At 41.8% G+C, this 26,603-nt stretch overlaps 1 protein-coding gene across 2 annotated transcripts; it reads left to right on the forward strand.

The window, feature by feature from the left end:
* Positions 1-8,905: 8,905 nt before the first annotated feature.
* Positions 8,906-24,240, forward strand: foxn2a (forkhead box N2a). Of its 2 annotated transcripts, XM_058652071.1 has the most exons (6): positions 8,909-9,329; positions 18,930-19,504; positions 21,259-21,383; positions 21,533-21,579; positions 22,230-22,298; positions 23,005-24,240. In XM_058652071.1, the coding sequence occupies exons 2-6, from the start codon at positions 18,944-18,946 to the stop codon at positions 23,376-23,378; spliced, it is 1,176 nt and encodes a 391-aa protein (XP_058508054.1). In that variant the 5' UTR covers positions 8,909-9,329; positions 18,930-18,943; the 3' UTR covers positions 23,379-24,240. The 2 variants fall into 2 exon arrangements, with proteins under 2 accessions (XP_058508055.1, XP_058508054.1); XM_058652072.1 differs by lacking the exon at positions 22,230-22,298 and having other exon boundaries at positions 8,906-9,329.
* The last annotated feature ends 2,363 nt before the right edge of the window (positions 24,241-26,603 follow it).

Below are 26,603 nucleotides of genomic sequence, written 5' to 3' on the forward strand. Positions count from 1 at the left end.
AATTTGTTTAATCAGACCGACTTGTTGACATACTCCAAACACAGTATGTGTGTGTAATTCTGCCATTTTACACTGACAAGAGTGATAGTAGCTTGAAAAGAAATGAATGCATATTTTTTGCAACATATGATTAGCTATTTAATTTTATTTTTAATGTTCTGCATATATAAGTTCACTTCATGTCTAATCAAAACAGACAATTGACACTTGACCTGTACTCTGTGTATCTATGTAGTAGACAGCTTGTCCACTAGATGTCTCTTCACCTCTACCTCTAAGTATTCACTACATGTGTTGGTAAGATGAGCATCACATGACACTTTACCTTTGTCTGTGTCTTTTTTCTCTCCTTTGTCTTAATGATGCCTCACCCTGGAGTTTCTTTAACGCCGTAATTGAAACACCAGTTTGTTTTGTTTGATGTACATATATGAGTGTTTTAATTCGTCTCAGGCACTGGAAGCCCTGCTTTTTTATCTTCCAAGACCTCCTGCCCCAGAGGCTGCTGCCATGACAACAGTAGTGTGGTTTGTCATTTACTGATTGTGTGCATTAAATACATTGAACCATGACCTCCTGTTTGACTGACCGAACCCCATTTTTATAGCAGCTATTTTCAGCATTGCATTGTATGTGAGTAGGATATCAATATGTCCCTGTGGTGACAACATGCTAATTAATTGGCACATGTAATGGCTCATCTAAATTAATACAGTTCCACTGATTCATTAAGTACCTGTAAAACTGTATTGCAACTGCCTTTAGGTGGCAGCATATGCACAACTGATGCAATGCTGTTGTTTCATACAAACTTGTATATTTTTTTGTCTGTGTGCGTTCCCATTGTGTCTTGTGCTTTCACTCAACCATGGGCCTGTCAGCAGGACCATCTGTAAATTGTTGTTCTGTGGTCAGTGACCCATTTGTCTGTCTGTCTGATGAGGTTAATGTTGGCTGGCCTCAGTGGGATCACCTTGTGTTGAAAATGGTACTATAAGAAACCCATTGTTCGCATTAAGTAAAAGTTCTTGTTATAGTTGCTGTGCCATCTATTGTTAAATCTGCAGTTTTATCGAAGTGATTACTCTTTGGTGTTTTCAGTGACAACACAAATTACCTTTCTGTTCACACTCCACTAGCTGTGTTCCTCCGATGACAAAGATGGACTGACAAAATATCTTTTATTATACCAGAGCACTCACCCTCTTAGACAAATATACTGAAAGGTACCTTTACAGCTTAAAACACAGACATCTTAACTGTCAAGATCTATTGTTTTTGATGCTAATATGTAGGAGATATGACAGTGAGGCACATGTGTTGGCTTGGTAACCAATCTAGTATCCAGTGGCAACAGAGGTCTATTGAATGCTGGGTGGCTCAGCACTGGCTGGTGAGCCCACCACTCTCCTGTGTCACCAAGTTAAAAAGGTGCATCCATATAGCGGCTCTCAATAATGGCAGCGTTGTGTAATATTGTGGGTGAGTGTGCTTGGGGAGGGGTCACTAAAAATACAAATGCTCTTTGTGTCTAACAACCTAATGTACTGACCTGCAGGTGGTAGCACTCTCTGTCTCCATCACTTTCTCTGTCTACTTACACACGCACGCACGCACAGACACACACACACACACTGCATTCTTCCTTGTAACAGGATGAACATGTTGTAGGATTGTCTCCATTCTTGGCCATCACTGAATCCTATCCATATCTGAAGGCATCCACTGGTGCAGAGGCAGACACAACAGGATAAGCGTCTTTGTCTCTGACTGTCTGTCAGAGACACCCCCCTCCCAGCCTCTCTTCTATTTGGGCGGCTGTTACAGAGAGGGCAGATGGCTCATTACCATAAATAGGACAGAGAGAGTAAGTGAGGGGGCCTTGCACACCGACCAACAGGACCATGCCACCCAAAACCAAGGAAATGGGAGGCCGTTGCTAGGAGAGAGGAAAGACAGCTTTATGGCAACACAAAGCTGATTCCCCCATCCGACCTCATATCGCTTCCACCCCCTCGTTCTCTGCTCTGGGGACAGTGCCTTGAATCTGCTGGTCGGGGGACAGATGGTCGATGGGCCCCACCGTCTATACAGCTGGACACAGGCTACACTAGCACAGTCAGACCTGGCAGGACTGAATCACACCTCAATCCATTCAACGTATCAGAAGCAGGAACAGAAAGTGCAGAAGCCCAGGCCATCAGCTAAGAATAGATCTTCACTTGTTGCCCACAGAAAATGTGTGGCTGCACAATAGATGATAATATGTTTAGAGTTTGTCTTTGTAATGGTGTAATGCTGTGTCTCGGATGAGGATCAGTCACAGAGGATAATGGCAGGTTGTCTTTTGCTTCTCTCTTGTTGTCATTTAGTTTACTAACACTTAATGACAATGAACTGCCAACTCTTGTAAAGGCAAGTTCTGAAATAATAACCATAAACACCCCCCCGACTCATAAACACACACACAGTTTGACACCATGACCTGTTTTTTTGTTTTTTTAATCTCCAATGTTCTGCTCATATGAACACCCTCGTCTGAATGACTGAACTTGTTCATTACATGCATCCACCAAAGTGTAAATACAAATACAAAAGAAGAAGCACTTCTGCTTATGGAAAGTATCACAGCCAGCCCACCACACCTGAAACAAAAGCACATCTGCTCTCACTAGACCTCCGGTTGAAAGGGCAAGTGCAGCCAACTGTTTCACAGACAGGAAGGAGGAGAAATCAATCGAGAAAGCAAGAGTCTAATTTAAACAAACGAAAATAATATACAAATACTCAAGCATGTTTTGGGTTTTTTACCGGTTATTTCTGATTGGATCCGATTTTACCAGATTCAATCACATCAAAGTCTTTGTCCAGATTAATTCCCTCTCGTTTGATAATGATATGACATGACATGATAATGTGGATTAATGTTCATTGATTATCTTTACGACCTTTTGTATATTGTCACATGGTTGTGGTGGGGTGGGGATGGTGGTGGGGGGGGGGGGGGGGGGGGGGGGCGCACCGGGCAAACTGAGGGATGATGTCTGACACCATCACATTTATGTGCTGCAGGAGAAAAGGATGGGAGAGGAGGGAGGAAGAAGGGACAGCAAACCAGAACAAGGGAAAGAAAGTGTGGCAGCAGCATGACAACTAAGTAGAACAGAGGCGGTCCTGCATCACCTAGCCATCCGCCCTGGTTGCATAGGAACACGAGGGCCATGCCTACCCTGCAGACACACTCCTCTCCTCTCTTCTAAGCCATGCTTCATTACCCAGTGCTCAGCCAGGCACAGAGAAGCACTGCACCACTTTCTCAACACTATACATCCGTGTGCCCGCTTACAGTCAGCCAGGCTCTCTGTAGACCCAGGCAGGTTATGCTCTGCCCCTCAGGCATCAGGTCATTCTCACTTTATACGTGCGCTTGTATGTGACACACAACGCACATACTTGTATCATCATAAGCAGACATCCACACAGCCGTGTCGGATGAACCCCTTCATCGATGCCACCTGCCTTGTTCCAAACATGCTTATTACACAGCATTTTCATACAAATGAACTGTAAATAGGTTAATATTGTTATGTTCGCATTGGTTTTGCCACCAGTGCATTATTCTCACACACCTTACTTCTGACATTGTACAGACGTCACAGCTGAATTAAAGGTCACAAGAATGAGTAAGAATTAAAAACATCTTGTGGGAAAAAAAAAAAAAAGACAACTCTTCAGCTCATCCCTCCCTTGCCCAAGCATGTCAGGCAATTATGGAAGCCTTCGCTTACCAGAGATGATGTCATTCTTCTTTGTTTGCGTAATAAGCTTCCACTTAAGACGCTCTGGATGCATGGCCGTGCAAGATGGTGGCCACAGTAAAGCAAGGCCCTTGCCGAGAGAACATATAAATAGTTTATTCTAAGCCATGAACCCAAACAATTTTTATTTTTTAAAGTGTACATTATACATGTACATAAACATACTTATACAGTCGGTAGCAGCATATTCAATTTCGGCCAATATACCCTCCTGACCGTTGATAACCTCAGGGTTTGAGATTGGTGATACTTTTGGTGTATTTCCACCGGCTCTACTCGCCTCAGCACGGCACACCACGATTAGGTTATATCTCCACTACAAAAAAAGTACCTACTTTTACAGCAATCACTGAACGGCTGCACGGCTGAGTGAAACTGCGTGACTTCGTTTTATACGCAACACACACACACACACACACACACACAAGTGACTAGTGACTTTACAGCAGACTCCTGCAGTTGCTGGAGATTAACCAGCGTTTTTAGGATTGTGAAGTAGTTTGAACTGATCTACAGTTCGGCACTGTTCGGCTTGATTTCTGTTCACACGTCTCCAGAGTACAGCCTCCTACTCCACAGACTACAGCGGCAGTGGTCTGTGATGCCGCTCACGATCGCCGGCGCTGTCCCTAAATACACCAGACTCCTCTGTTAAATATGTAGATTTCCCTGGTCGTTGTTGGAGATAAACCCACGTTTTTAGGATTGTTTAGTAGTTTTAAGTGATCTACAGTTAGGCGCTGTTCGGCTTGATTTGTGTGTGGGACATCTCTCCCTGTGACGGCACTCTGGCCAGTCAGTGGCCGGCAGTCTGACCGATCATCTTTATAGTACCTACTCAGCACGCTTTTGGAACCTTGTCTGAGAAGGTACTAAAAATAGTACCCGATACCAGGTACAATGCTAGTGGAAACGCTACTTAAACCGCATGGCGAGGCGAGTAGAGCCGGTGGAAAAACACAATGAGACACCAACATGTGGTCACAGGTTTTGCAGCGATTAATTTAAAACTGCACATACAAGTTAAAAATGATCACCATCACATGAGGAAACATCCACACACACATTTTCACACTGCTCAAGGAGAACTACCAATCCCTCATACATGTCATAGCCCACTAGCAGAGCTGGTAGTGCCAGACAACACTGCCAGGCACAAGACGACCATTGTACCACAAGATAAAGTGTGTCTGTGACCAAGGCAAGGCGGGGAGGACCAGATGCAGTAAAAAGATAAGGGAGTGTTGAAGAAACAAAGCTTCTGGTGTTGTGTTGTTGTTTACGTTGAACTCATTGGCTGAACAGACTTCACGACTCCACATCGCTGATGGGCCATTTTAAATGGCAGGTACATGTCAGAGTGGGACATCTTTCCTTTATCCCCCTCTTACTTCTCACTTAATTGACTGCAAGTGTTCATTTGCCTGCAAGAAGCAGTCATTTAGGCTGAATAACAAAATTTAGCTGGGCAATAGAACAGCTAGAGATCAATGGGTTAATTCAATTGCCCCCTGCACGTGGTGTATTGTATGGCAGGGCCATTTGAAAGTCTTTAAAAGGGGAGTCATGCCGTTTTAGTGTGCTTAAAAGTGCCAGGGATAACATGGATATTGGTCAATAAAGAACAACACTGAAGGCAATGAAATAAAAAAACGGGACCAAAGTTCATTACTAGGTGGAACAAGTCCCTCACTTGGTACAGTCAAGCTTGTCAAACTGTCACTAATTACAACCTGAACTTTTCAGGTAGCAATGAATCATCGTTTATTTTTTGGAGTGGTTACTAAAGGTCTACTGTAAGTATACTTGAAGTCTCTGTTGCTTAGTGAATGCGTCATTACAAATATTTTACATGATTGTTTACCTCACTGTTTACTGAGCTCAATAAAACTAATTACTTAATAGTTAGTTACAGTGCTGGCTTCTTTTCCATGAAGGAAATTAAATTTACAGTGCTTGGTTAATGTTGGTACGCTTAATTCTCTACTGGAACAGACACTTGGACCTGTTTATACAAGCATCTGTCCAATCTAACCTGAACAAATAGACTCAATCAATACTGAATTACAGGATATTTGCTTCACTGTTGAAAGGATCATTCCTCTGCCCTACATGTTGAGTATTTTATTGCCTGTGCATTAAAGGTGACAGTTATCTGCTGACAGATAACAGACAATCAGCCCACTGCTGCACTGCTGACACAATTCATAAGACCCAGTTAGCAGCAAAGGATTGTCAAACAAAGGCTCCTGTAGGCAAACACACTCTCCACATGAGGATAACTGCAGGCCGAATCTGGCAAAGGCTCCAGGGAAAACAAACCTGAAGAACAAAGACAATGTTGCATTTAAAACGGCAGACCGCGCCTGGTTGCTCAGCTGACAGTTAAAGGGCATGCAGGTCTACACATATTTACACTGTTTTCACTGTAAATATGTTAAATCCCCCCCCCCCCCCCCATTGACCGTCAGTTTTTCCTTCTAGTGCAATTAACCCAGCAGGCGGCATCTGGAAAGCTTCACAGTCAAGTTTCATTTTTGTCCTAGAGAGAATGCAAATACGACCTGTTTAACTAGTAACCACCCTGGCCATACTTACCTAGGAACATGAAATGCCATGGCGCACATGTGTGCACATGCAGTAGCGTGTGTTTCAGTGTGTTAGCCCTCTTTAATCTGTGTCACATTTCTCACAGTGGCTCCTGTATTTTCGCATTTCAAAGACGGTTCAAACTAATTAGATCAGGGTGCCACTTGTCTGTTGATCTTCATTCCCATAACAATTGCCGATGGTTGTTTGAACATCTAAATCCTCTGCCAGGACAAGGACAGTGGCTGAACTTTGTGACCTCACTTGACCAAGGAAGAAAATAATGGCTCATCCAAAGTGTAACAGAAACAGAACTTATTATTAAGAGCAGTGTGTTTGTGTGAGTAAGAGAGATTAGACAGATTCACATCTTGTTCAAAGTCTTAAAACTAGTTTCCTCTGAAATGTGATTTGATCTATATTGTTTTCACCTCTTTACTGTCTGTGCATCAAAGTGTTTGGGTTCCCACTGCAGAAACCAAAGCTGTGTGAAATGAGACAAAAGAAAACAGGAATCAGAACAACAAAGGCAAGAGGGCAGATTGAATGAAGAGCAGCATACAAACAAGGCTTGTCACTAATAGAGACTTTTATGAGCTCCAGACCTGCTGAAATGGAGTGCCGTGCGTGTGCAGCAGCTCTTATCGGCTCACTGGCAGCGAGGGGAGGGTGAGAGCATCCACACTTGTGCTCTGTAAAAATGGTCTGATTCATTTTCCACATGAGAGGGTCTCACTGGGGCGGCATCACACCAGCCAGTCCACGCAGATTTATGGACCATTAATGCAGCCGGCCTCCTGACCACTATGCCACCATAGGCTGGCTGCTAAGACACGCTGCATCCTCATTCATACTCGCTCACTACCCTCCATCACAGGCAGAACATTTTATTGTTCATCTCTTCATCTGTACCACTTTTACTGCCTCACACGGACTCCTCTCAAAGTCTGTAATCCTTCTATTCTTTACCTAGCCCTTTTGATACAAATTGAAGTCAATTTCCGAAGTCCCTCATCAGCTCTTTGGTCAGACAGCATGCTATATGACGCAGGAAATGCTCCAGTGCCGTTGTGAACATCTCTGATGGTGGTCAGTGGGGCACGCTGTTTTAGCCTAACAGTTTTACAATCAGATTAGCACCATTGCAGGCACACGGACTAATGGATCTGTCTTTTCAAGGCATCTTCAATCAAGTGTTTCCCTGGTGATTCATGCATCTAGTTCTCCTCTCTCATTTGCTGGATTTGCAACTTCATCATCCCTGGGAGTGATTCTTGAAGGGAAAATGGGACACAGTCTAAGCTGCTCACTGGCCCTAAGAATAGCTCAGTGTGCAAGAAAATGATGCCACAGCAACCTGCGCAATGGCTCAGAAAAACATGAATGAATCAATTAAATAATTAATGAAAATGAAGGCGTTTGGGGAGCCAGTAAATCTCTCTTCAAACACCTGACTTGTATATACTTTAAAACATAGATACTCATCACAGTGTAACAGAAAATAAAATAAATAAAGAAGAAGTCAATGGGGCAACTTTGCTGTTAAAACCACAAGCTCCAGATCAACAAAAAATACTTCCCACAATATCAGACAGGCATTAACTCTGACACATAACAGTCATTATGCTGCTGCAAAGCCTGTTTGTCCAGTTGAAAAGAAGTAGAAAAATATGGGCGTGCATCGACACCACTACTTAAGTATTTACAGCAGCACTGCTGCACGGCAGGTATTCGAGTTTGAGACACAGTTAAAGCAAACACAGAGGATAATAGATCAGTCAACAGAGGGCCACTCGTGTACGCTTATGAAACGGAATTGGCGAGATGAGTTAGGTATCACCATTATGTGAAAGTTACAGTTTGGTGTGAAGTCAGTTGGCCAGTAAAGCTGCACCCAACAGATAGCCTGGAAGAGACACTCTCACAAAAAAAAAGTTTCACAGCCTTTCTGGGAGTACTCCTATCCAAACACAGCTATATGTGACGTATAATAGCCCTGTGAATGTGAGATGTTGTGTTTTCACTTTTTTTTTAATGTATTTTTTACTTCTTCATTTATTTATTTTTTAGCTGTGTCATTCATGTATGTTATTGTACAGCACTTGGGGCAACTGTGCTGTTTTTATATGTGCTCAATAAATAAAGTGGATTGGATAGGATATAGATACTATAAAATAAATTACTTTTACTTTCTGGCCAAATCTAACTGTGCTCTTTTTCTTTCTCTTCCCATTTATTTTCTTTACTTTATTGCTTTGCACAAACACTCAGGTATCACCCAGCACGAGTCTGATGTGAATGTACATGTCACTCATGCTCCTTGAATCATCATTTACTCTAGGAGGGGCCTTGTTGAGGGTCCACTATCGTCATGAGACTGGGTGTGGTGACACATCCTTTCTCTCCGCCCCGAGGTGTTTGTGTAGCCCAAATAACGCGGGAATATATGTGTTTGGGACCTTTTCGACTTGATCATATTCACACTTTATTGTATTTATAGTTAATCACATTATTATCCTACACTTGGCGATGCCTCGCCAATGATTAAGTCTGTTTAAAACACTAAAAAAAAGCGACAACCTCATTTGTAGATTACGTTACAAGCAGCGGGCGATAGAAGTGAAAGCACGGTGCAAAATGGGATGGCGTGCGCGTTCGCGGAGCTCCTGCGCTGCGGCAGTTGCCAGGGGAGATAGGAGGGGATCGGATTTTGATTGGCTGGAGCGGACCTGTTGCCATGACGACGGCAGGAGGGTTTGGTAGCGTTGCCGTGCGGTGTGTGATCCGCGCGCCGCGTGTATGGAGGAAGCAGCTGCTGGTCTGATCTCTGACATTGTGTGAGACAGACATCTGAATAAACTGCTGCGCACGAACGTGTCCTTTTAAACACACACACCACAGCGAGGCACGCCGTGCATGAATGTAAGTTTATCACCATTTTTTTGTTCTTTTTTAAAAAAAATGTTTCCTCTGTATGACGAGTGTTGTTGAAGCGGTGTACGGTTTCTGGTTCGAACAAGCTAAAAGTAAATGTGACTTTGCTTAGAGCAGTCAGCATGGCAGGACCAGGCGACAGCATGTGGTCAGTCAGCTAGCTAATGTTAACCTCAATTCTCTGTGTTGACTCGAAGCGTAAAGCTAGTGAAGGATCGCCACGACACCGAGTCGTTGTTATGGTTCGATATGTGGAAGTAGAGCAGGTGTACTAATATTCCGGTACAGTTGAAATGCTGTGCTAACGCTAGCAGTGGTTGTATTCGCCTTCACTGAGCGTCCGTCACCGCGACTTTGTACTGGTGAGCTGACGTCACGGCAATTCAACTTACTTCGGAATTATCGCTGAACAACACTGAGTTAACTATAAGTGCGATTCGAATGCTCAGAAATGTCCGCCTCGTGTCGGGAAGTGTTGAGCAATGTCTCCACTTCTTTACGCGTAACTTTGTATTCCTCATTGTGTTCCTGGCAGCGCTCGCTCGTGAGCGTAGTAGTGTGAAGTCTGTGGTGTTTAAACGTCACAACGTCTTTAGCGTTAGCGACAAAGCATATTAGTTGTTTTTTTGCTAACACCACTTTCATCTTTCCCACTCGCTTTTATGCCAGTGTGCCGTTAAATGTTATTGTTTTTAGCGCTAATTGCCAATGTGTAGCACACAGCCACGTTAATAAAAGTGTGTTTGCTGGTGTCACTTTTAAGATTTGCATTTGACGCTCTTATGTATAAAAATACTTGAAAATATTTCACGGCGCAATGAGCAGTTGCAGCGGCTTGGTGGCTACGCTTGCTAGCTGACCACATGATGTAATGGATTATCACAAGATTGTCCCAGATACTGAGTGCTCTACCAATAATATCAGAGTGCAGGAAAAACATCTCTGCTTAATCCTGTTGGACACATGTTTTTAACCTTAATATAACTTTTATTTAAACAGGAAAGCCTCATTAAAATCTTAAAAATAAAATATATCATAGTATCTGTAAAATGCTTTTTAAAATATATTTTTGAAAATAATAAATACCCGATCATAAAATATTGATATATTATTCATTTACAGAAAACAAAATATTATGCTATTAATTTAAGTCCTGTTAATTAAAGCCTTAGACCAAGCCTTTTATATGTAACTAAAACAAGGGGTTTGCTTAATCGAGTCCACCATCTTGTTTCTACAGGAGCCTAAAAGGATAAACCATCCATAGTTTGAACGAACATGCGCACGGGTCATAGTTAAATCATAAAATAGCACAAATATACATGGAACTATTGTCATCATCTCCAGCCAGAGTTGATTTAATAGCATCCAGTGACACCAGCGGTCTAAGATTCAAATGTTTTTGCAAATGATTCCAAGTGGATCAAGCAGCAGAGTGCAACGCCCTTTTCCCTTAATAATTGAATAGATCAACTTCAACTACCTGCTACCTTTTTTTGGACAGGTTTTTGTTTATATGTTTGATTTATGAAAGGTTGATGGGAACATTTGTTTTCATTTTCTCAGGGTGTGACCGTCTATCTTCTGAGTTGTCAGTTTCCCAGTGGTAAATAGACAAAGGCAGCATGGGCGTGAGGGACAGAAAGAGACAAAAAAAGAAATAGATGTTGTTGTTAACCTGTCATTATTTTATTGCCAGAATCGCCATGGTCATATTGTAGGTCAAACCATCTGGTGTCTGTTGTTTGTAGTCTTAACATGTATCCACTCCTGTACATGTTGGTATGTACCGAAGCCTCAGAAGGGTAAGCACTTTGGCCTCCCAGAATAGACAAGTATCTGCTACACTTGCATTCATTTCTATAAATAAGACTTGTCTTAACCCAGTGATGCAGTTATTGCTGATTGGAAATGGCTTTAATAGCTATAAGGATTTGAATTTTTGTTGTACACTATTGGAAGGATATTTGAGAATTTCTGGAATATTGCAGGTGCCACAGGTACCATTCAGTTATGGTTTGGCATATTTTATATCTCGGCAAGAGGTGAAATGGGGGTAGACTGACCAGTATTATATACTAATTAATGCAGTGTACTATTCTCGCCTTTTTATCACAGTGTTTCAAAAAGGTACCTGTCATTGTTAGGGAAATTTAACTTTAACCGTTCACAACTTATAACCTGAATTTACAACTGCTTGTGGTGACAATTGCTTCCAAGAGTCAAGGTTTCTGTTGGTGGTTTCATACAGTCCTGGCAGTAAACCCTGACTTGCTTGTTAACATTTTTTGATTAGATAAGATCAGAGTCTATTCGTGTTAACTAACCAGTTACCAATTTTACAACTTGGTTAAGACAGTTGTTTCTGAGAAGTCACTGCGTTTTCTGTTCTGTTTACAAAACACAAGGATGTATGATGACTGGGAATCAGCATAACACAAGAGACCACCCGTTGAAATCCAGTTGAGCTCTATTTTCCTGTTCAGTTGTGACAAAGTAGTACTGAGTGTTAAGTTTAAAACATTTTAATCAGGAAATTGCTTGGTACTGGATTGTAGTGTCAGGCTCTTATCCTATGTCCAAGCAAGAGTGGATCAGAATCTGTAGTTCAAAATGGTGGTACTGCCATGTAATCAGTTTTATCACAGCATTGTATACTCTGACCCAAGGATAGGCTGCGTTAGCTAAAATCTAACATGTCTGTTGTTGGTATATGACTAGCTGTCATTACGAAAGCCTGTGGCATGTGGCAGAAACTTTTGGGATTGTGCAACACTGTTCAAACCTTGTTTCTCATGGATTGACTGAACAGAAAAAAACTCTTATATTTTTAACCTGTTGTTCTCTGAATAACCTGTAATTACCAAGTCACTTGTGACTTTGATTTTTATAGTGGTGTTAATTTAGAGGTTGAATAAGTATGTGATTGTGTGTATATATATGTCTATAATTCTGTTTTGTGTTGTTCACAGTATGTTGTAAATTAAGTGAAAGTAGACAAGCTTACTATAAATGCAGTTCTGTATATAACTGTCAGTAAAAGAAAGTTCATATTTTTATTAAAAAAATGTCCTCTTTCCTCTTTTCTTTCCCTGCTCCTGTATGTTTTTGAAATGGGGACGTCCCCAGGAGTGTGTGGACTCCACTTTGACATTCTGTTAATCAAATATAGGTGGTAGCTGTGAATTTAGTTAGTTTGCCCTGTTCAGCTAAGATGATCAATTTGTCTCTTTTAATGTTTTTACATCATTTCATCGTCTCCAGAGAGATCATGGTGCAGCTTAATTACATCTATTTTTATCCCAAAAGCTTTTCATCCAACAGCTGTCACCATTTTATAAACTGCGGTCAACTTATTGTAGTTACTCTCATGACGTCAACAAAAAACGTGAATAGGTTGAGATTTGGTTCTTCTAATCTGAAAATTCACAGTGTGAATTGTTTGAATTGTGAATCACTTTATTTGTCACAATTGTTGTTGATTGTGAAAGTGGGCATATTTACAATGCTCTTCCTGTTGTGGCACCTCTTCCTTCACTCCAGTTATTTCTTGATTGCACTGGCCCCCCTTCCCTTCCCCTCCACTCTCCAACTCCCTGACTGTCCTGTGCGTGTCTCATTTGACGTTGACTGGGTGGACTCAAGACACAGCTCATTAGGGCCCGCCTCATTGAAAGCAACAATCATGTAAGCGTTTCCTTGATTGAGAGAAAGGAAGACGGAAACATGGCTGTGTCCTGTGTCACAATGGGCCTTTGTCTCGTCAGCTCTGGCTGAAGTAACGAGATTTATCTTATTGATGATGGCATGACAACACTTACACAGGCTCACCAACTTGTGTGCAAATGACTGGGTTGGGATCTCCTTGGATGTTTGGGGCTGAAGAAAAGATACACTGAGTGCAAACTTAGGTGCCAGAAAACACCACCTTTGACAATATTGCCTCTAGAACAGCAATGGTTATTGTCTGATGAAAAGTAAACATAAAAATAACACACCACACACTGTTATTATACAGAGTTCAGATGTAGCAGCAATGCTCTGTTGAACATGTGTAGAGCTTTGTTCTCTGTAAAGGTCTGTGGCATAGTTCTCACAACTCTATGGTGAGTTATTGTCAGAAAATTTCTTGAGTTATTGTCAGAAAATTTCTGAGTTATTGTCAGAAGATTTCAGTTAATTTAAGATGAAACTTAATTTGAGCTGAAGGTGTGACAGAGATTGTAAGGCACGGACAGGTGTAATTATTCTTTGTGTGATTGTGCACCCTCTAGTTCTGATTTCACTATGTTGCCCCATGTTCATTACAACTGATATCAACTGTTTTTTTTAGAAAAACAAATGTGGAGTAGCACTAATTAGTAGAAAGTAATTTATACACTGCCCTGCCCTAAAAACAGTGAACAACTACAGAGAGCAAAAAGAGCACCAAGGCCACTCCGTTTCCCACAGTGTTACTCAAAAGACGGCCCATTTCTGTATCACCACCAAAATTTAATTTCAATTTCTTCTTTGAGCTACTTACACCCTGGAGAAAATAAAAATAAAAATCTATCTTAACTTTTTAAGCTTTGCTGCTCCCAAACAGACAGACAGAGACTAAAACATGACCTCTTTGGTGGAAGTAATACATCTTTTATAGCTTTTTTTTATTGATATGCTTGTATCTTGTTGAACCAAAAATGTCAGTGTTAATTAAAGCTGTTTGTGTTGTAGAACAGGAATACAGTAAAAGTAAATGGTTGCAAATGGCTGTAAAATGCAGATACAAGTGTTTGAGTTCAAGAATGAAGTTGTCTCTTGATTTCTCTTCCCTGGTGGTTTTTGTGTTTGTTGTGCACAAATCACAAACACTTTTAGCACTCACATGGAAGGTAATCTTTTACATAGAACATTCCGGAGGGGGCTGATGTTGAAACCTCAGCTAAGCTCCCATAGTATTGAAACTTAAAAATAAAACCTCCTTTCTTTGATTCATTACTAGGATTTGTGCATTAAGACACATTTGTAAAGCAAATTGTCTAATGAAATTAGTGCTGATTTTGTAAGTTTCAAGTATTTGTGGTTGTTGTTTACATTGATTGGTGACGAGTGTTTGCATACTGAACCCACAGGCCACATGACCCAAAAGATAAGGTTGCAGTGTTGGCTGGGGGGAAGGCATGTACTTTGGAAGGCCTCATCTCTGTTGACAGTCAAAGTGCAGTACAGTGAGTTTGAGCTTGAAAACTCAGTGTGAAATCAATGTCTCGGGATGAACATCATCATCATGAACCACTGTTTAGCTTGCTTTCCCCCTTTAGCTGTTAAGTAATTGCATCAGCCTGTGACTCTATGAGCTACATCATGGTGGAATTCATAGATTGCCAAAGTAGATCCTGCCACTTAGACGAGTGCCACCTCGCTGCTCGACTCCATTCTTTTGGTGCCGAACAAGTCAAACTATCTCTGTGTGAAGTCTGAATTTGTTTTCTGAAAATGAACTTCCTCAACAGGCGGGAGGTGTTTCCTCCCCTCCCGGTCCTCTGTTTGAGGCTGTGAGGTGAATACTGAGCACTTCTGAAACATGACGAGAGCAAAAACAACCGCTCCTTTGTATGAGCTGAGGGCCAATCGTGATTCTTTTTGCAAGCAAAAAAAGCCTTTTCTGTTTTCTTCACCTCGGCCACAGAGTGTGTCATTTTAATCCATTGAGTAATTTAATTTAGAAATGTATTATTTAACAGTAGCCCGATTAGCCTTCTTGTCAATGGGTGCTTTATTTGTTATGGTACAATTTGACCCGCCCATAAAATAGAACACTGACACTTGGTTTCGTTGTTCTGGAAGAGCCTCTTTCTCTATCGCTCTCCCCGTCTCTCCCACTACAACTCAGTCCTTCTTTGTCTCATTCACAGTTTTAGAGCTCCAGCCTGACTGAGTAGTCACCTAAATATCAGTTAGGGTTTCAAATTACAGCCCTTGCCATTGGGCTCTGCAACACACCTTTGTGTATTTATTACAGAGGTGTAACTGATTTGTGTCAGGTGGTTTATTTCTTGTGGAAAGGGTGTGGTGTTAGCATTAACAGGCAGTTACATACTCTATTTATTTCTAGTTTTTTTCCCTCCTGAAATCTTGTTTCATCATTTACATGAAAATGGTCATTTGTCATGTTTTGTTTATTACATGGTAAATAATAATAAAAGTTTGCCGTAATGTCATTTAGTCAGTAAGTGCTATGACGTCCAGGATGGCTGTTGTCTTTCACGCCACTCTTTGTCAGACAGGTTTGTGGAGAACAGCAGCAGACTGCTGGCCTCAGCGTTTTCCGCCTGTATTGATCTCCCCACATTAGCTCTCTCTTCATGCACAGACGTGAGCACAATTGCTTCCCTTACAACACTGGCTGCCGTGGCAACTGAGTCCTGATTGTGAGATTCGCTCCCAGAAAACATCTCCAACCAGAACCTCTTCATTTTGATGCCACTATCATCTCCTTTACTATCCCCTGTACATATTTGACACATCAACGGCTTGATTTGCCACTTAAAGCTATCTCCATATGTCTTTGTGTATTTTTGAATAGGCTAAGTGCTTAACAGGATAAAAGAGCAGTTTGAAAGAGGGGAAAATGTGCCTTGGCACCTGCTGTTAGTGCCTGCCTGTTTGCACATGAATATGATGAGGCTGGCGGTGCGCTGGGCTATTTTAACTTGCAGATGAGCCATCAGGTCAGCTCCATAGCAGCTTTGGTATATTTTCAAGGATGAGCTACAGTCAACAGGCCAGTTTGGCTGATTAGCTCCCTCTCCCCTCTTCACTTTTTACACTCTAGCATCCCATCATTCACTGCATTCATAGCCGCCTCTCTTTGATGCCTTTTCATAAGAGCAATGATAACTGCGATCATCGCAACAACAGTGGTTATTGACCAGCTGCAGTCATGGTAAAACATTTTCTGTGTTTGGCTGGATGTGGAGCAGCTTTCTCATCTGTCCACCCTGCCTGTCTGTTGATATTCAAATGTGTTCTTCTGGAGCATCCACTCAAAAGAGGATAAGCGCTGTCTGGTACCCAAGGGCCATACTGAGAGGTCAGTGCCATGTGGAAGAACTGAGGTGCAGTTCTCTGGTGCTTTTAAGGTAAATCAGCAGTCTGACACTTTACTCCAGGCATGCCTTATTTCCATTCCCCAGCCACAACAGATAAACAAATACACAGAAAAAGAGGAATAAAGTTGTGTTTACAGTTGACTCTCTCTGACTATAAAAAACAGTTTTTAATCGGCAGGGGTCCTGATGCAGTTTAGGCCTTTTTTGGCTGACCTGTCTTATACCTCTTATAGACCATAAGTTCTGGTTCGACACACAGGTTTTTCAAATGCAAGTAGACCCAGTGGAGAAGTTTGCCTTTATGTTTGTCCCGTTCATGTTCAAGAACACATCCAAGAAAGTACCATCCATGTAGATTTATTTGACCCAGAAATGAGGTTATGTGTTTTTTTTGTTTTTGTTTTTTTATCCAGTTGAAAAGGGGCTTTAGCTTGTTGTTTGCTGAGAGCTAAGTGTTTGTCATCAGGATTTATTGGATAATATAACACAACACGTGGGTCATGATGTAGGCTTGGCTTAAACTCATCATGAACAGCCCAAAGTAGGGCATCATGGTTGGTCAGTTGGCTGCATTCTTTTTCCTTTTAACTATGTTGTTTAAATATGTCAACACAACCCCTATTCTTTATTACATTGTTGAAAATATGCCCCTAACTTTACCTAAACAGTTACTAAAAAATATGCACAGCTCAATATAGGCTTAAATTTGAAGGGTACATTCAGAGCAGGAACCTTTTGTGTCAAGGAATATCTTTTTTGTGTTTTGTCCCTTGAGAATAGACAAATGGGCAATTCGCTCACTGCCCCTCATTGCACTATTTTGCTGAGAGCTGTGATTCATCCTAGACTTTACATAGCCTACCTACCAGCTAGGCCTCAGCTGACTCTCCCTTCTCCCTCTGCCTTCCTCTCAGTCCCTGGATCTCACTTTGCTGTTTCTGTCTTGGTCTTATTGCGCAAAAAGGATTTCCCTATTGTTGTGTTGCTTCCTCTGTTTACTCTGCCTGTCCCTTTACATTTTGGTCTGGGAACCTCTTTGACTTACTCCCTCTTCGGTTGTGAGCGAAATCAAAGAGGTACACGTGGTACCAAAATGAAATTACAGCAGTGCTTGCAGTAGAGGATTGGCAGGCATAAGAATGCGGAACACAATGTAGCCAAATTGAAGCCATCTATAGAATAAACCAAAATGTACAATGTGTTTAAGGCTGAAAAAAAAGTCATGGCACTAGATTTTGAAGTGCCTCTGTCTGTTTTATGTATCTCCCCTAATTCAGAGTTGAGTGGTCATTTTGTAAATGCATTAATGGCTTCTTATTCCTGCTCCTGTCCTGCTGACTTGCTTTCACAAACTGATTGTTGTGTGCCAGTGTTTGTACACTCCCTCGCTAGTACTTCGCACTGTGCAAACACTTCTCTTTGACCCAGTTCTTACACTAAGATATGGAAAGATATACCCATTCACCGCACACCTCTCCTTCCCTCTCCTCTCCTGAAAATCCCACTCCCTTCTTAGTGTGGATCCAGAGCATTCAGGACCACTCCAGAACACAGGGCAACTTGTTAGATTACCTATTTTTCTGTTGACTGTATGTGGGATTTCTGCTCTTAGTTTAAGGGACCACATGGTTGTCATGGTGACACCCAATTCATAAAGGTTGGTGGTAGCTGAGTCAGAGAGTGATCTCTGTGAGCTTTTGGCCTCACCAACCAATGTGCAAGACCACAGTAAATTAGCTCAATCATGCAGGTGTCTGTGTTGGTAGGAGATGTAGAAATATTGTATATCGTGTCGAAACCTGTACTACAGTACATGCTGAACGTTTGGTTCAATTAAAATGCTAAATGTTACACAAGATGACATGGTTCCTCCGAGCTCATGTAAAAATGGTCTCATTATTAAGAGTACTTTGGTGGAATTTGTTAATGACACAGGGCTCCTGGCAAAATTGAATTTCTCAATTCTCAATGACTGACTGCAGCTATAGCCCCTTCACACCACTTAATCTGGCATGTGACAAATTGAGACTTGATCCTGTCTGATTGCGGGAGATCAGCCTGTAAGAGCCATCCCCTCTGTAAGATGGAGGCTTTCCACTCGTCCCTGCAGTTATTGGATGGTTTCATGCTCATTTATACATAACGAGCGGCTGTCAGGAAGTGAGGTGGGCGTTGAGGAGTGGAGCCTTAAGTTGGTTCAGTTGCTTAAGAGGACCTTCTCAAAGCTCCTTGGCTTGAGTGAAGAGGGGAAGGGGAGCTGAGGGCCTCTCTGTCCTCGTCAGGAGCGGAGAAGAGGGGCATTGAGAGAGAGAGGGTCAGCAAGTACAATAGAGGCAAGACAGACACAGCTACAGGGGTTGTGCCCTCAGGGAAAACATAGACTAACAAGGTCATTGCTACGAAGAGCATATCAGTCCAGTATGCCACATCCAGTTATTTCAACACTTTGAAATTGAGTTCAACAACAACCTCTTTTCTTTCTCTCTCCCTCTAGACCTCTTTGGTTTAATGGGTCCAATCATTGGAATGTCACCAGATAAGAAAACGGAAATCCCCGGTATGCAAGAGGAGCGGACGGGGCTCAGAGGTGTCTGTGGTGTAGGAACACTGCCCGAGGCAGAGTGCGCATCCAGTCCACTGGCAACCAGTGTGGATCGCACTGGAGGCGCGGAGGACGAGGAGCTCACCAACCTCAACTGGCTTCACGAGAACCTGCTTCAGAACTTCACACTTGGGGGCCCCGAAGCTCAGCCCAGTGGAAGCCCCCTTTTTGACATAGAGGGAGACTACGGGTCGAGCCAGGGCCCTACATCCTCCTCATCCTCAGCACACAGCAGAAGTAGGGAGCGGGACTCGTTGAAGTCTAAGCCCCCCTTCTCTTTTTCTCTGCTCATCTACATGGCCATTGAGCAGTCTCCCAGCAAGTCTCTGCCTGTTAAAGAAATCTATGGCTGGATTCTTGAGCACTTCCCTTATTTCTCAAATGCTCCCACTGGCTGGAAGAACTCAGTTCGTCACAACTTGTCCCTCAACAAATGCTTCCGCAAGGTGGAGAGGAGTTTGGGAAAGGTAGGTTTGCACACAAAGCCCAAACCTGTACACACTGAGAACACAACATTGATCAGTATACATTCATATTTTACCATATCTTCCATAGATCAATACTTGTCCACTTTACTTACCGTGGTTACAGCTTCATACAGCAACACACTGTTTGAGTAGAGTGAGTCCCTGTGTGTCGCTGTGTGAAGCTGCAGTGTGTCTCATGTGATAGTGTCTGGGACTGTAATACACATCTGCAGGACCCACTGTCTCTGCTGCAATGAGGGGGGAATCCAGTCAAGGTCGTGGATCCTCCTTCAGAGAAAATGCAAACACAGCACACTAAGATAGGATTTTATCTCCTGATCCGCTGCAAGGTAGTGCAATTGTTTTAACCAGGGTACGAAGAATCCCACTGTCAGAACAAGGCAAGTCGAGTTAAACAAACATGACATACAGGAAAGAAATGTCAGCCTGATTCTGCTTTTTCGTGTACAGAAGGGTGTAAAATAGAGAAGTTGGCCTTCTCATTTGCACATGTTTGTGACAAATGCTTAAACACTCTGAGATGAGATTGATGAGTTGTAAAATTGGTAATTCACTTCCTACTGGTTGCAGTTTACATTTAGCTTTTTGGCTTTATATGTGTTGAAAAATGTGGTGAGGAGAAGAAATTGGAGCTAGCTCTTTTAAAGATTAATACCAAAACACCAAAACAAACATCCTCAGGAAGACATTCTCAGGCCTGTGTCAAACCAGTATACGTAGCATCATTTGCATGTTACTATAATTAATACAGGGAGTGACACAACGCTAGCCATATTGAGCCTTCGGTTTGAGTTCAGACTTGTGCCCAGTATAGTGTGTGGTGCCAAAACTGTGTCTGGCTAAGACCTGATATTTTCCCACCATGGGATGGAGGTTAGCGCTCAGTCAGTGGCAAACATGGTGCAGAGCAGACCGCTCAGCATGCAGGTGCACAGCAAGTGTGGGCTCTTCGTCTGCTGAGAGACCAGCAATAGTTTCACATGACACACTGGCTGGTGGTTTCCGTTGCCATAGAGACATTTCCTTCTTCCTGCATCAGGGCTGGTTGGTAATCTGAGTCAAGGTTATTCCCCTCCCTCCTCACTCCATTCTCCTCCCAGGCTGGGCAAGAATACGCTGCCATCAGATAAAGTGACAGTTAACACACTCCTGCACACATCACCATGAGACACATTCATTCCTCACTTAGAGCTGCAATTATTTGCTCCTTCTGTTGAAGCTGTTAAGGAATTCTTTCTCATGCGTTTGCTGTGTTCCGCTCTCTTTGTCTCAGAACTATTGCCTTAAGGGTTTTTTTTTGTGCAAAATGAGGACACTATAATGAAATGCGACCCATGACTGTGTTGATTTTTCCGTTTACTGTGTCAGCTAAGAGAAAGAAACAGTGTTTTTTTAAATAAAAGTTTAGCATTTTGTGTTTAAAGGGGCTTTTTGTTCAGACAAATTGTAGTCTTACACTTGTTATGGCAGTGAAAAAGCCGACATGAATATTAACTACACACATTTCACATAATCACAAGTTCTGCTTTGCCAATGCAGTCAGCTGTATAAATGCTGTAAACATGTGCTTAGTTAAAAGGAAACTAACAGGAATTTTGTAAAGAAAGAAGAAATATAAATAATAATTTTTGGTCAAACCCTATGTTCCCGTAAATATCAGACTTTTCCTTGTGTCTTGTCAGGGAAGTTCCTTACATTGATGATAGTTTAAATGTCCCTGCTCATCCCTACAGGCCAATGGAAAAGGTTCTCTTTGGTGTGTGGACCCAGAGTACCGCCCCAACTTGATCCAAGCCCTTAAGAAGCAGCACTTCCCTGCCGCACATGCCTTCTGCACACCACCCGCCTCCCCACCCCGGTAAACCATAATCAATCGACCTATGCAAAACATATTCTAACTGGCTTTCTTGTTTTATTCAAGAAGTTTTTCCACTTGATTTGACATAAAACCCCTTTTTCAAATAACTTGAATGTTTTCTGTATCTGTCGTCTGCGTTCCTTCCACAGTGCCTCCTCACCTCCCCACCACTTTCTAGAAGGCTGCTCATTTAAAGGTGAGAGCGAAGTGACTTCGTATCTGTTTTCAAGTTTGGATTCATGTGATAAAAGCTGCTTGCCTTTCAACATAAATTTCAATCGGTGCACCTTTTTTTTTTTTTTTTCTAGCTTGTGTTTGTGCAGTATTTTGATTATGTTGCCTTCGCACATTTCAGTCCCAGAACATTCAGCATCACCGTGCTTTTACCCTCAACTCTTGGTTTGATTTGTTGCTTTCCAGTCATTGATGCCTCATGTATTCCATATTGTTGAGAGCTCCCAGTCAATGTCTCTGCCTCCTCGTTCCCTCCTCTGCCTCTTAGATTTGTAACCTTGACGACAGGCAGAGGTTCTGCTGATGCTGAGTGTCGAGCACTTGGTCTCACTGTAATCATTAATAATTTAGAGCACCAGAAGCAAGCTGTGAGGCTTTTAGACACTTGGTCAGGTCTGTAGAGATTGGATGACTCTCAATATCCTCTGGTTTGTTTTCATGAATCTAATGTTCATCCAATCCATTCAATAAACAGTGATCAGATCATTATATCTCTGGTTTAAAATGATTAGAGGAGTCTAGCCCCCCCCCCCCCAGTCCTAGCAGAGAGCCCATGCTACCATGCCCTCACACTCTAGGACTGACCATCATGCATGTTCTCTCCTCTTCCAGAGTCTGATATTGATGCTGCCACTGCCATGATGCTCTTAAACTCTGCCCCCGGGCACCACGTTGACCCATGTAAGAGAATCCACAAGCAGCCATACTTTCACCTATTCTCCCAACTCTTTGTCTCCTTCCACAGACATGTACCACCCTATCATTGCTTGAATCTTCTTTTATTTTTTTTGTGCTTTGATTTGTTTTGTGTATATCACCAGTTCGTTTGAGCAAAATGTTTTTGGTCTTGTATGGAAAAAAAGATTTCAATTACATTTTTTTACTTATAGAAATTACTACTTAAGGAAACTACGAGAGTAAACAAAGGTTATTTAGCTTAGCCCAAAGACGAGCCTCGCTATTGCTACAATGATGGTGGAATTATGTTTTCTCTTTTCTAAATTCTTGTCTGAATGGCTCCAGAGTGCTACAGCAGCTAAAGCTTGAGAAAGATGCATCATTTTTCATGCATACGACAAGTTATTTTTAAATCAGTTTTTCCCTTTTGAACAGAAACAACTTCTCACTTCTGCTTTTTACTTGTAAACAAAAGCCAACGTTTCAGTGTGTGCTTTGTCTGATTTCTTCTTCAGAAAATAACTGTTTACTGTAAAGTCACAATAGAATTCTATTTTCAGATACATTTTTCAGCTAAAGTGTGTACAATTCTTATTCCTTAACTTTAATATGAGACATTTGTGGGTTTTATAATGCTGTATCAGAATTTAAAATATCACTTTGTAGTTGAATGTTTACTTAAGTGTTTGTCCATTTCTGTCCTCCTCAGGCAATTCTGACGGCCCACTGGACCTCTCCAGACCCGACGCCTTTCTGGTGAGCAGTGATCCAAAGCAGGACCACAACTACAGCAGCGCAGCCCTGCAGCGCTGCTCTTCCCGTTCCTCCTCCTCGTCTCTATCCTCTCTGGATGAGGGAGGCTGTGACCGCAGGCAGTCCCGCCGTGCTGGCAGCGAGGGCTTCCACAGTGACGAGGACTCCGACCTCTGGGACGAGAGGGGCACCCACCAGACTTCACGGCGCCCACCCGCGATCAAGTGGCCTGTCCGCAAGAGGGCACGACGTGAGGCCAAGCCGGAGCTAGATGACGAGCTGAAGGAAGCTGCCGGCTCTTTGTTGCACCTCGCTGGTATACGCAGCTGAATTTGAGGGCTCCAAATGTACTGTCAAGAGCACAAACTTAACAGGAAATTAAGATAATTTTTTTTTGCCCCTATCATACTCCGGACCCTGTGAACCCTAACCTCTGACTCCTGATCTTGTGTCCCAGTGTGCCTCCTTCTCCTCATCTGATCGTTCACTGGCCATTTTGAGCCTTTTTTGTTTGGGAAAATTCCTGTCCAACAAAACAAATGGCAATAGTATCGTTCATACAGGAGAACAAAGCCATATAGAGACTTTTGTAACTCGGGGTGGGGGGGGGGGGGTTGATTGCTGGGATTGGGTGTTTGGGCTATGGAGGACCATCAAGATACCTATCCACAATGACCTGCCTGCATCTGTTAGACTGGAAAATTGTGATTCAAGATTTTTTTTTTTTCTCTGAAAGACAGTGTGACAAGCTGAAGGTTTTATTACTCAAAGCGTTGCATGCTTCCTCCTCAAACCTGTATCCTCTTCCAAGTGAATCTATTTATGAAGCGAATGAGTGCATGTTTGTAACAGACAAAATCTAACCTCCTGTTATCAATTTCTCCTTTTTTTGTGCTAAACAGAAAAAATGCCAACGTTTTGAAAGAAATTCTTGATCTATGTTTCCTCTTGTAAGAGAGATGCAATAATCGATCCACAACCTTTATGGAAATAGTATTACTCTGCCACTGCCAAATTTTGTTGCAAAGTTAGCTATACTACTTTGCTCCGTTTTGTGCGGCCAATACAGTGCTAAACAAGTTAAAGCTGTTGGCTTTTGGTTTTTGTATGCTAACGAAGATTTATTTTCGCCAAAGATATGCAATTGCATTATATATGGTATTAAAAATATTAATAAAACCTGTTCTTGTTACCACTGTGAGCATCTTGATGTTCCACACTGCTAGACTCTGATGCCATCACTTTACATCATTAACCTACACTGTTTTTGATCAACATTGCCACCTGCTGTGAACAGTGTTTGGCACTCAGGACGTTTAATAACATATTTATTACATATTCTTTAAAAAGTGGTATTACTTAATATCAAAAAATAATAGGTAACATTAGTTGTTTTCATTATTATATTGCTTTTGTTTATGTTCGTTTGGATCAAACCCACTTTATTGAAACAAAATGATGAGTGAAACTGCAAACATGGCAGCCTTTCAAAGCAAAACTCTGTCTCACAATCTATTTGACTGTTTTCTGCATATTTCTAATCATCTGACTCGGGAAAACAAACACATTCTGATCTAGTAAGGCAGTAAATCAGCATTTGCAATTGTAATCCACTTCTTGTCACTGGATAAAGTAATAATATTTAAGTTAAATAGTACTGAGTAATGTGCCTACTGCTCAACACTGGCTGTAAAGGACACATTTTAGTTAATAATGTCCACTATTTAGCTGAAGCTGCTTCTCCATGTGGTTGCTTCCTCAAACAGGTTTCACATCACCATGTTACAGCTGGCAAATATTTCCCACCAAGTTCAGCAGTTCAGTGCCGTTTTGACTCCAAAAGGCGTGCTCAGCACAATGTGTGGAGGCTCCACCACACTTTCTCTTTTTTCCACCGCATGTTTTTGAACGCACCATGTGGCAGGCTGCCAGAAATGCACCTTACATTAATGTGGATTTCAGGTCCGTGCCAGTGATGGATGCATCATCAGATGTCCTCTACGACACTCTTTGCTGTAAGTTAATTAGTCATGGAGGACTGTGGGATGAACACAGTGTGACCCTGAACAAGGGCTCGTCTGACTAGCCTCGGGCCCATTGGCACAGCTCTATTGTTCAATAGAGTCCTGTGTGTCGACTGGAAGAGGGGGGCTTCTCCCTACTGACTACCTCAATTCAGCTGGAAATCAGAGCAGCATCAAGCCCCCTCCCACATGGCCCTAGCAACCACGCCACGCCGACAGTTTCCAGGCAACCAGACAATACTGGAGCCACTGGCTGTGGTGTGCGTATGAGAGAGAGTTTGTGTTTTGCCTGTATGCATTTAAGATCAGAAATGGTGAGGCAGCAGCAGGGGAAATGTCTTTTATTTGTACAAAAACATTTAACCAACAAATTCAACAGCTGACAGAATTAAAAAACAACAACAAATGCCACTGTTGTGATTTCTTTTTTTCACCAATACGCTTTGGTGAAAACATTAAGAGATTATTTTGGATTAGGTGAAATTAATCAAGTAGGATTGGAGCGGTGATGGCTGCATTAGCGACATGCCATTTCACTTTTAGTCTAATTGAGGTCATGTGAATTTTACAGACCGCTACAACCCACTGTATATTGTCTGAGCTTCTTTGTGTTAAAGAAACCCTTACCACACACAAAGTCGTCAGTAAATAATTTACATAACTGACTTTGTTATTCATAATTCAATTAGTTACATCACACTTCTGATGTGTAAGGTGTCTTAAGGGAAAAAAGAAAAGCAGAAGAAAGGTATTGTTTTATTATTGTCTCTATCTTCCATCCAAAAATCATATTCCGAATCAAGCCTATAAACACCCATACAGTACAAATAGACAAATTCATAGATTAAATTGCATTATATATTTAATTTTATTTTATATCATAAAGTATGTTTGCAGTACCTTGAACAAAATTACACTTTTTCTTATTTAATTTTCTCACATTGATGTTTTGAGAATCTGTCAGTCTAGAGTCAGTCAGAGGGACTGGGATTCTTGACTTAAATCAAAGAAATAATGCCAGTATATATACATCTGATAAAATTATGTATTTGGTATATTACTGTCATTATTTTAATAATAACTTAATTTGATGATCTGTTTCCTTCATAAGTCCATGAGTTGACATTGACATTTTATTTTATATAATAAAAACCCCACACAAGCTGATTAATCAACATATTAATAATCTTAATAACCATTTAATTGATTGACTGTTGCAGCACTGCTATCTCATTTTAATATATCGTGAGAAATAAAAGGAGAGACACTTTTATCCCTTCATTATTTTGGCTGTAGTTATTTTAACTGCCTCATAATTACTGTGCATATGTTGTGGGCATTGTAATATTAATTCTGCAGTCACTGTTAATCTGTGCTCCCTGGAGTTTAAATTAAAAAGTGAAATCTTGTTAATCACTTGGACGAAGTATGACTCCATTTAGACATGCAACCGCTAGATGGCGCCCTGCGCGCACCTGCTCAGTTACTTTCCTGTTGGATGAACTCTGACCTTGGTGTCTGCGTCTGTGCT

The sequence above is a fragment of the Solea solea genome, chromosome 15 (genome assembly GCF_958295425.1).
Source record: "Solea solea chromosome 15, fSolSol10.1, whole genome shotgun sequence".
Classification (NCBI taxonomy): Eukaryota; Metazoa; Chordata; class Actinopteri; order Pleuronectiformes; family Soleidae; genus Solea; species Solea solea.